Source organism: Xenopus laevis, chromosome 2L, assembly GCF_017654675.1.
Source record: "Xenopus laevis strain J_2021 chromosome 2L, Xenopus_laevis_v10.1, whole genome shotgun sequence".
NCBI classification, from domain to species: domain Eukaryota; kingdom Metazoa; phylum Chordata; class Amphibia; order Anura; family Pipidae; genus Xenopus; species Xenopus laevis.
The window spans coordinates 165,638,080-165,650,287 of NC_054373.1; the positions used below are offsets into that span (position 1 = coordinate 165,638,080).

The window sequence follows — 12,208 nt, forward strand, 5'->3', positions numbered from 1 at the left end:
TCCTTCCCTGGCAGGTTATTCGTGCAGGCTGATATCACAAACAATGTCGCTCATCGTAGTGAATGAGGATTCTCTGGATGTAAGTAATAATTTGGGCACTGCTTAAAGTTCTCCGTGCTTTATTGTCAGCAGTTTGGTACACGCTATGAATGTATTATGTGTCCAAACAGCACATTAAACTCCAAGAATAGTTATAAATATAATCACAGACTTGGGAGTGGGCGAAAACTCACATCTTATAGTGTCTGACCTGTAGCCCTTCAGCTGTTTTTTATAGTTACATTGTTAATTTGGGTTTAAAGGAGAACTAAACCCCCCCTTAAGGCAAAACTCCCCACTGCCCCCCTCCCTGGCTCCCCCCATGCACAGTGTTACCCCTGAATTGTGTCCCCTCTTGAAATACTGACGCCATCTTCTGGCACTTTGGTATTCTTCATGGTATTGCTCCAACTGCGCTGTGACAAAAACGGGACTCCCAACCACGTAACTCTTGGGTTTGGCTATAAGGGGTTACACTTAGGGGCCAATTTACTAAGGGTCGAAGTAAATTTTCGAATTCAAAAACGTCAAATTTTAATTTTTGGGTACTTCGGCCATCGAATAGGCCAAAATTTGATTAGAATTGAAAATACTTCACAAATTCAACCATTCGAAAATCGAAATACTGTCTCTTTAAAAAAACTTTGATTTCGACACTTCGCAATCTTAAACCGAATTGTTGTTTAGCCTATGGGGAAACCACCTATAACCTACATGAGCCGTTGGCTAAGTTTTGAGAAGTCTAACTTTTTTTTGTAAAATCGTATGATTAAATCGTACGAATCAAACGATTCGTAGGATTTCATTGTACGATCATACGATTTCAATTTAGCGGAAAAAACCTTCGACTATCGTACTGCACCTATTCGATGGTCGAATTTCGAAGTTTTTTCACTTCGAAATTCGACCCTTGATAAATCTGCCTCTTAGTCTCTCAATCACCTTACACACAGGTTAGACTTACATCAGACACCCCAAAACACACCAACACCCAGAAAATTAATTTGCTGCCACCATCTACCATTAACACATTAACAGCCAATAGAAACCTAATGTGACTATTCCCCTGCCCTATATTATAGGTAATAACTGACACTACAACAATGCATCAAACACTATCTCCTATGGTAGATAGTCGGGGTAAGATCCTACCAGTTCCACAAGTACTCCAGCAGCCAAAGGGTTAATTTGCATTCAACCACACTTTCCTGCTAGTCATTCAACATATAAATAGGCAACTTTGCCTTTCTGCACATACAAAGAGTTCATACACTTAGGCACAAGCATCATATGGGCGATGAGTTTGTTAGAGGACAAGGACAAAACGTATTAAAATCTATTATATTTAATATTAACAGTAACAGTGCATGTATATGAAAGAATATATTACAAAGAAGACATAAAATTGCAAAAATAGTACATAAAATAAAAAGGAATAAAACACTAAGAAAACCCTAGGTACTTTACCAAGTTTAGGAATTTGTTGTGTCCTCTGAGGCAAGAGTTGGGAAACACTGGGCATACAATCCACGGATATGGAGCCTCCTTGCATGTCATTGGCTACTGGGTCTGTCACCTTTTTATTGCCTGCTGGACATTCCCCTCATTACCTTATGCATGAGGTAGAAGTGCCCAGGAACTTGTCATTTACGACCCCCTGCAGTGGGTTGTTATTTTCAGGCAAGATTCCCCAATATAATATTGGTACTTGCAAGTAAAATATGGTCAGGTTGTGATTCATACAGTATGTGGGCGATCAGATTGATACCAAAAACTAATGGGGTTTCATGTTCCAGTCCCCACAGAACCATCCCATCTTACTAGTGGCTATAGGCTGGCCTTGTTTGGTATCATTAGGAAGCATGTGACCTCCTCATAACCAATATGTAAGTTATTAGATGTGAATCATATTACACAGGAGACATGGATCCTTTCATATAATCCATATGTTTCTGCTTACTGACTGGCCCAGCTTCTTTGCCCAAATGGTGTGACTCCAAATTGTCTCAGAAGGCAGATATGAATATCAGTGTCCACAGCCCCTGGTGGGATATCCAAGCAAGGGTCTCTTTGCAAACCTAAGATCAAATGTTAACTCTTATGATGACAGAGCAATACTGTCCTGCCATGACATGCGCAAGCCCCAATACGGTGCTCACATAACGAAGATTACCAAGGCGACAAAGATGGCGCCCATGAGCTCCAATGTGCTGACTCTGCATGTGCGGTCAGTATTTCAAGAGGAGACAAAATTCAGGGGTAACACTGTGCAGGGGGAGGCAGGGAGGGGGGGGGGACAGTGGGGACTTTTGCCTAAAGGGGGTTTAGTTCTCCTTTAAAGAACAGTTCAGTGTAAAAATAAAAACTGGGTAAATAGATAAGCTGTACAAAATAAAAAATGTTTAGTTAGTTAGCCAAAAATGTAACGTATAAAGGCTGGAGTGACTGGATGTCTAACATAATAGCCAGAACACTACTTCCTGCTTTTCAGCTCTCTAACTCTGAGTTAGTCAGTGATTCTAAGGGAGGCCACATGGGACATAACTGTTTAGTGAGTTTGCAATTGATCCTTAGCATGCAGCTCAGATTCAAAATCAACAGTTATGACCCATGTGCCCCCCCCCAAGTCACTGATTGGTTATTTACTGCAAAGCAAGACGTTGGGTTCTGGCTATCTGGTCACTCCATTCTTTATTTCTTTTTTTTTACACAGCCTGTCTATTTAGCCAGTTTTTATTTGTATGCTGAACAATTGCTTTAATAAAGAGTCCATCAAGTTCAACTCCTCCAAATGACATGTAGTGCACATATACATACACACTTAACACGCTTAGAGACCGATATATACTCTCCCATAAAAAGAATAGTAAAATTACTGGTGAGAATCAAGTTGTCGACCCTCGTCCAATCTGTACCTACCTGCCTGCTCCCAAAGTCTACCCGACCTGGTTCACCATCCTTATTCACTAGAATCACTGGAAGTTGCCTAACAACTTGGTACCCCCCAATGATTTTACTTTTCCCTCTAATTAAAGAAACATGTATGATAAGTATTTAACTACAGGGTCTTTGAAAGTAAATTCTGTATTCTGTGACATATATTGGGTCTCAATGTATAGGACTGTTCACTTCATTTCATTGATGCCCTTTCGTTTTTTTGAGCGGTTCCCCAGGTTTCACATCCCACATGGAATCTGTGTTAGAAAGGTGCAGGATTTTGACAGTAGGTCAGTCCTCAAGAAGCAATAAATCACTTTTATATACACGTCTGACTGTCAGGAGAGGGCCAAGAGTGTAATTACCTACAGCTTTGTCTGGTCTGTCCTGAAATGGAATCTGATGGGGAACAAGCCACGGTACAGTTGGGTAATAAATCATTAATAAAAATTTAATCCACTGTAGCACATGGATTTACTCAAAGTCAGAAGAGTGAGGACAGGGAGAGCAAGCTAAAAAAGATGACAATTTTTCAGTGCATTTAGACGAGCTGCTATATTTTATATTTTGTGCTTGTGAGAGTATTTCCCAGTGTGCATTGTAGGTGATGATTTGGCAGAGGTCAGAGCAGGTACCTCACAGCAGTATGGTTTGCGGTATGAAAATGTGAAACATTCTGATCAAGGACTAAAAGAAGTAAAATGAAAGTGTTATACGAGTTCCATGTCTATTCCATGTTATTCCTGATAACTGAGCACTGCACAAAACTGTTCTGAATGGCAATTGTTCAACCCTTCCGTTAAATGGTTCTACCATCAACAGTGTTCCGCTCTTTCTCACCCGTTCTCCCAGAGAGCACAGCTTGACATAGCTACATACAAAAGACAAAAGTCCATCAAGTTCAATCCCTCTAAATGAACCCCAGTGCACATATACACACACACCTACAATATACAGATCTGGTGTACTTATACACTCACATATATAAACCTAAATATACACATACCTATACTAAACAAACTGCAGATCCTAAGATCACTATAGTCTTGGATATTATGCTTGTCCAGGACACTCTTTAAGGCATTCATTTAATCGCAGCATATCAAAAAAAGAGAGATAGAGTCTGCTATTACAATAAAACCCAAGAGGCTTTTCCTCAACCCGACTGTCTTGTCACAAACCTGGATGAAAAGTCTGAAGCGAAGCAGTAAGCCTCTCCTAAAAATCCTACAAGAAAACCATATAATGTCTAATGTATTTGCAAGTCTTTCATCATTGTTTAATTGTTCCATCACTTTTATCAGTCGCATACCAGTTGTATGTCTCTGTAATCTCTTATGTCTTATCAATATCCTTCTTAAAGACTGGAGGCCTAAACTGCACTGCATACTCAAGGTGAGGCCTTACCAAGGATCTACAGTATGAAGAAGCAAATTTATCTTTACATCCTTCAAGTTAATACCCATTATGCAAGACAGTACTTTATTTGCTGTAGTAGCCACTGAATGGCACTGCCTAGAGTTACACAGTGTGTTATTCCCAAAAATCCCCAAAGCCTTTTCAATTATGGGAGGGATTCCCAACCTTTTGAATCTGTGAACAACATTCACAAGAAAAAGGAGTTGGGGAGCAACACTAGCATGAAAAATGTTCTTGGGTGCCAAATAAGGGCTGTGATTGTCCATTTTGTAGCCCCTATGGTGGCAGAGCACCTGGTTTTTATGCAACCAAAACTTACCTCCAAGCCTGGAATTCAAAAATAATCACCTGCTTTGAGGCCACTGGGAGCAACATCCAAGGGGTTGGAGGGCAACATGTTGTTCAGGAGCTACTGGTTGGGGATAACTGACTTATGGAGTGTATAAGTCACATTTATGTTAGTGTACAACCATACATTTATCAACATTGTACCTCATTTTCCAGTTTGCTGTTCAGTTCTCCAATTCTACAAATCTCTCTGCAAAGCAGTGACATTCTGCTTTATATATATTTGTCAGACCCTACTATTTTAATTACTGAGACTACGAGCAAAATCAAGATTGTAAATTAAATTGTGTGCTTTTAAACACTATTACAAAGGTACTTGCAATATTAAACCCATCAATGTTTGCACCTTTAAACAGAAGCAAATTAATGTCCAGTAACAACATTTTTCTGCCTCACACCACTTACTTATAGTGTGTATTCAATTCCCTGACCATTCCAAATATAGCATCCAGGCTGTGTATAGGGAAGAAGCACACCAGCTTATACTGGCATAAGCCTTTGTCACATTTTATTGCAGATGTTGTAGCACAAGCTTTCGCGGACCAAGGGGTTGGTCCTGCAAGATTGTGCTACAACTTCTGCAATGAAATGCGACAAAGGCTTATGCTGATATAAGTTGTTGTGCTTCTTCTCTATACACAGCTTGAATGCACCTTTACACGAACACAACAGAGCCCTGTCAGGAGAAAGAGTTATTCTAGGGCTTCCTTTATGTGTTGCACCAGCTTCTACTGACATCCACCTTATAAATCACACACTAACAGTAATGTTTTTACAAATTTATGCTTGAAGAAGCATGACTACAAATTACACTGGAATTCTGTAAAAATCAGTTGCATTGTTGTTAAAAAGCATGGTGATTTAGGTGCTTTTTTTTTGCACCAAGTATGGAAAATGAACTCTTATGAGAAAATGAGCAGGTACCTGCTATAGAATTGTACTGCTGCTTTGCCCCAATGATCTAATAACAGTTATGGCATTGCAGAGCTAAAATATTGATGTTTCATGAAATAGAAATTCTGTTGCTGTTGAGCTGAATGTACAAGGAGATATTTTCAGACTTTATACTAAATAGCCTTCAGCAATGGATGGATTTATTTGCTTGTCCTTTTTTGCCTGCTTTTCTGTGGCACTAGAGGGTTATGGGAGCAGTTAAAGATTTAAATTGCCCTAAGAAACAAACCAGTTTTTTTCTACACTGTTATTGCTTTGAGGGAAAATCACTTTATGCAGGGTTGGTGTAAAACAGTGATCCCCAACCAGTAGCTCGTAAGCAACATGTTGCCCCTCCCCACCCATTGCATGTTGCTCTCAGTGGCCTCAGAGCAGGGGCTTAGTTTTGAATTCCAGGCTTGGAGGCAAGTTCTGGTTGCTAAAAAAACAGGTGTCCTGCCAACCAGAGCCTTCTGTAGGCTGCCAGTCCACATAGGGGCTACCACTAGTAAATCACAGTCCTTATGCTTGTGTTGCTCCCCAACTCTTTTTACATCTGAATGTTGCTCACGGATGAAAAGGGTGAGGGAACCCTGGTGTAAAAGATGTAATGTAACATTATGTAGGGTTGGTGTAGAATATGGGAGTAACGTTATACCGGGTTCAAATAGAAAGTAAAACATCATGTAAGGTTACTATAGAAGATATGATGTAACGCTACACAATCTTGGTGTAGAAGATGGAATTGAACATTTTGATGAGTTGGTGTAGAAGATGGAATTAAACATTATGCAGGGTTGGTATAGAAGATAGAATTAAACATTATACAGGGTTGGTGTAGAAGATAGAATTAAACATTATACAGGGTTGGTGTAGTAGATGGAATGAAACATTGTGCAGGGTTGGTGTAGAAGATGGAATGAAACATTATGCAGGTTTGGTGTAGAAGATGGAATTAAACATTATGTAGAGTAGGTGTAGAAGATGGAATGAAACATTATGCAGGTTTGGTGTAGAAGATGGCATTAAACATTATGTAGAGTAGGTGTAGAAGATGGAATTAAACATTATGCAGGTTTGGTGTAGAAGATGGAATTAAACATTATGTAGAGTAGGTGTAGAAGATGGAATTAAACATTATGCAGGGTTGGTGTAGAAGATGGAATGAAATATTATGCAGGGTTGGTGTAGGAGATGGAATGAAATATTATGCAGGGTTGGTGTAGAAGATGGAATGAAATATTATACAGGGTTGGTGTAGAAGATGGAATATAATATTATGCAGGGTTGGTGTAGAAGATGGAATGAAATATTATGCAGGGTTGGTGTAGAAGATGGAATGAAATATTATGCAGGGTTGGTGTAGAAGATGGAATGAAATATTATGCAGGGTTGGTGTAGAAGATGGAATGAAATATGCAGGGTTGGTGTAGAAGATGGAATGAAATATTATGCAGGGTTGGTGTAGAAGATGGGTTGGAGTAGAAGATGTAACTAAACATTATGCAGGGTTGGTGTAGAAGATTGAATGAAACATTATGCAGGGTTGGTGTAGAAGATGGAATGAAACATTATACAGGGTTGGTGTAGAAGATTGAATGAACATTATGCAGGGTTGGTGTAGAAGATGGAATGAAACATTATACAGGGTTGGTGTAGAAGATTGAATGAAACATTATGCAGGGTTGGTGTAGAAGATTGAATGAACATTATGCAGGGTTGGTGTAGAAGATAGAATTAAGCTTTATGTAGGGTTGATGTAGAAAATGTGATGTACCATTATGCAGATTGGACGTAGCATTTTACAGGGTTGTGCAGAAGATGTTATTCATTATTCAGCAATTGTGTAGCAGACCAGAAGAAACATTAGAAGATGAAATGAAACATTATGCAGGGTTGGTGTAGAAGTTGAAATGAAACATTATGAAGGATTGGTGCAGAGGCTGATGCAGAAATGGGGTGGAAAATTATTCAGCAATGGTGTAGTAGTCTAGATAGATAATTTTTGTAGGTCAGATATAATACCATGCAGGATTAGTAGAGAAGATGAAATGTCACACTATGATGGGTATATTTGCGCTTCTACACTACTGCTATTGAATTACTGCTGTAGAATACATGAAAAACATTGGAATGCCACAGACTGAAGATCCATGTTATACAATATAACATGGGTTCCTCCATACACTATTTTGATAATAGTTTGCTATTTTAATATTAGCAGCACACATGTTTGGGAATCCCCTGACCAACGTGATAGGAATTTGACACCTTTGTCAGAAATCATATCCCTTGTAATCTGGAGGCTGTTATTGTGCCACTTACATCAGAAGGGAATTTTCAGCCAGAAGGTTGAGATATTATAATTGGGGATTTGTGAAATACGAGCCAGTGAAGATGATGGGAGCAGCAACAAACAGAATAAACATTTATCAGACAAAGGCATACACTAACCAGAGTCAAATACGCTTTTGTATTAAGCTCCCCATAGAAGCGACGATTCTTCTTGCCGAACGATCGATTTTAGGGAAGCCCGACCGATCCTTCGAAATTATCGTGCGGTTAGTGGGATTCGAATGATCGTACATCTTATGGTTTTTCGGCCGACATCTGTCAGGAAATTGATCGGCCAGGTTAAAAAATCTTTGTCGGTCCCAGTGCAATCTATCTATGTTTGCAGGGCCAAGCAGGCAGCTCCCCTTTGTTTTCCTGGCATATTGGTCTTTTTAGTTGATGGTAAATTTGTACGATTGTACGATCGTTCTGAGAAGTTCTTGGTCTCACGATCAGGATCTGATCTTTTAAAAATCTCAACATCTATGGCCAGCTTTACTCTTTGAGAAGGACAACCAATCCTTTTTATGGTGTTTCTCCACATGTATGATTACTGCTCTTACTTACTGTGTCACCGCCTTGTGCTGAAAGTTTTAACAATGTCCAAAGGCATCCATATATAAATGTATTTTGCAAAGTTTCTGAGCCTTTAGTGGTGGCATGTTCTGGTGGCATCTCCACACATTTGCCTGCAGTGGGACATTCTGTGGTCATTTAATATAAAAGCCTTACTTAACACATGGATTCTAAAAGATTATTAGTATTTTAACTGTTTAAAAAAGCTACACTACTACCCTTCTACTGTCCTGTTTCCCTTGTACCGTTTTAAACTCCTGCAACATTTTCTCACGCATTAACTTTTTTCACACCCATAATCTACGGAACCCCGTGCAATCTGACTTTACTGAGATTTATGTACATTTACAAATTATCTCCAGGTTGCCAAAGTCAAAGGACACTTTAGTGTTCTCATCCTCTTGGATCTTGTGCTATGTCGATCATTCTGTTCCAAGTCAAATGATCTCTCTTGGTCTTGGTCTTTGCAACTGAGCTGCATTTTTATTGTTCTAACAGAGCCGTCTCTGCCTCTCTTCTCCAGGGTTCTGTACTTGCCACTGCAACCTACTAATTGATCTTTCAGGCTCTCACTCCTTCAGTCAATCTTAAATTCCACTGCAAGAATGATCTGGTTCTCCCATAAGAGCAACCCTGTTCCTTCCCTATTAAAAATCTTATATCATGGCTTTCTAGCAAAGGATAACTTACAAAGTATCTCAATGTTAAACGCTGAAGCCTTTCCCTGTACTGCACCTCACTACATTGTTGTATTTGTTTATCTGTATCATCTTGGCTTTCCCTTCTTAAACTTTTGTTTCTTGCTGCTCTTTATCTCTGGAATTCCATTCCTGATTTCTTCCATTTGAAACTCTTTCTCACCATCTTCCTTACTCAACTCAGATCCTACCTCAGAACTAATGTGGTATCTTCTCTAATCTGGACAGTTATAGGCCAGTTTTGCAGTCATTAAGTAGCAACACATATCACCTACACTGTATACAAGTATGGGACCTGTAATCCAGAATGCTTGGGATCTGGGGTTTTCCGGATAAGGGATCTTTTCATAATTTGGATTTCCATACCTTAAATCTACTAAAAAGGAAGTAATTTTATACTTAGGGGTGCCAAAAATTAGGCACCCTGTAGTGATTGTATTTACTTACACTCCGGGGCGGTGCTTCTATCAGCAGAAAACTGCACCGGCTCGGATGTGCAGTAGAGCGAAAAGCCGAACTACGAATAAGCTGTCTGTTTCATTCAACTGAGCATGAACTGTCTGACCTAGGAAATTTGAAGAGCTAAGAAGCAGGTAGAGGATCGCTTAGTGATTCTCACTAGAAGAACCCCAGGTTAGAATCCTGCTCGAAACCAATTTGTTAAATCCCGACCTGCAAACCGCCTTCTTACCTGCTTGGACCCACTACTCGACCCGCAAGTACCTTATCCGCAAACCACTGACCAACAAGAAACAGCAAGCGCTGTCATTGTAAACTGGAAGTAACATCATTAGAAGTAGGCTTGGCCATAAAAAAGGAGTAAAACTCGATATTGAGAAGACCCGCGACCCTACCCTCAACCCACAGAACTGCCGACCTGCTTCTATACCCGCCCCCAAAACTTCTACCCGCTGGGTACCTGCCCCGCTGCAGGACTCTACCCCAGGTCAGTGCAGTTTTCTGCTGATAGGGTCACTGGCCTGGGGGGTGTCAGGTAAGTAAATACAATCACTTGGGGGTGCCTAACTTTTGGCCCCCAAGTATAAAACAACTTCCCTTCTCCTTTAAAAATTAAATAAACCAAATAGGCTGGTTTTGCTTTCAATAAGGATTAATTATATCTTAGTTTGGATCAAGAACAAAGTACTGTTTTATTTTTACAGAGAAAAAGGAAATAATTTTAAAAAATGGAGTCTATGGAACGTTCTGGATAATGGCTTTCCAGATAACTGATCCCATACCTGTATGTGCCTGTAAGTAACCCCCACATTCTGGATTAAACATCACACAGTCCTGGACAACTCTGGCTCATAATGTTCCCTATAATGTTTTCATGCTTTGTGTTAGAGATGCACAGAATCCTGGATTCGGTTCGGGATTTACCCAGGTTTGGCCTTTTCAGCAGGGTTCGGATTCGGCCAAATCCTTCTGCCCGGCCAAATTCAAATCCTAATTTGCATATGCAAATTAGGGGTGGAGAGGGAAATTGCGTGACTTTTTGTCACAAAACAAGGAAGTAAAAATTGTTTTCCCCTTCCCACCCCTAATTTGCATATTCAAATAAGGATTTGGATTTGGCCAAATCTTTCACAAAGGATTCGGGGGTTCAGCCGCTTCCTTGTGTGTCGTCTTGCATGGGATACACACTGAGCATAAAGTGCAGCCATGACTACTGTCAGAAAATATATATAGGTATGGGACCTATTATCCAGAATGCTCCGGACCTGGGGTTTTCCAGATAACGGATCATACCCGTAATTCGGAACTTCATACCTAAAGTTTACTAGAAAATCATGTAAATAAACCCAATATTCTGGTTTTGCTTCCAATAAGGATTAATTGTATCTTAGTTGGGATCAAGTACAAGGTACTGTTTTATTATTACATAGAAAAATGAAAATAACTTATATATGGATTATTTGGATTAAATGGAATCTATGGGAGACGGCCTTACCGTAATTCAGAGCTTTTGTGTATGTGTGTGTATAGAAACAAATCCTAAAAATATGCACGTTTCACCCAGATCATATAAAATCATTTTATATTTTGGATTTTGACGGCTCACGTTTCTGTCCCTTTTGCTCTTATGATTCATTTATATTCCCCTGGCCTGTACTTGTTCAGCACATTAATCTTAATCAAATTCAACAAGTCAAATAAAACTTAGTGTCAGCATGAATAAAACTATTTGAGTTTGCTGAGCTTGGTTGGCACATGTGGGATACCGTACTAAACAAATCTTTCGCTACATAATTAGCCAGACAAACTCGCCATTTCTATGACATACTGAACCTAAATGAGCCATGCACCATTACATGTAAAGGATGCTGTAAGTTAACAAGATGTGTGGCGCTTGGGGGGAGACCACACTAGATGGAGCACCGATTCTGAGCAACGGCATTTGGTTTGCAGCTGTATGGTGAAAGGGGATAAGCTATATAGATTTACCATATTTATGTAAGTTTCACTTTTTAATAATATATTATTACACTGTAAAAGTGCTCATGTAAAAGGAGATGCTAATGTTGTTGTTAGAAAGGAAAATGACTCAGTTTATATGTAAAAAAAATATATCTTTAAATTGATAATATCCTGTACTCTTGTTTTCAGCATAATTCTGAAAATGTGTCATTGTTGTCAAGACTTTGTTTGCAGGGGGGCCAGGTCTGTTACACCACTAGCCTATATGTGTGCCCTTAGTTTGTGTGCCAGCAAAAATAGCACTTTCCATGTTATTCCAGTGGCACATTTACTAAACTCTCAATGCAAAAATCACGAAAAATTCATGATTTTTTTTATAAAATCGAACTCGGAATCACAAATTTTTTGGAATTTATTAAAACCCAAGGATGGAAAAGTCCAAATCAGAAAATCCGGCATCTCAGACCTGTCGAGGTTGCATATAAGTCAATAGGAAAAGTCCC

The 12,208-nt window shown here is 39.4% G+C and overlaps 1 protein-coding gene across 2 annotated transcripts in view; it reads left to right on the forward strand.

The window, feature by feature from the left end:
* The window catches only part of LOC108707568 (phospholipid-transporting ATPase IB), a 425,456-nt gene that overhangs the window by 138,033 nt on the left and 275,215 nt on the right, over positions 1-12,208 (forward strand). For both annotated transcript variants that reach the window (XM_018245563.2, XM_041582662.1), the window contains exon 24: positions 15-79. In XM_018245563.2, the coding sequence (XP_018101052.2) occupies positions 15-79 (65 nt within the window). The remainder of the gene's footprint in view (positions 1-14; positions 80-12,208) is intronic.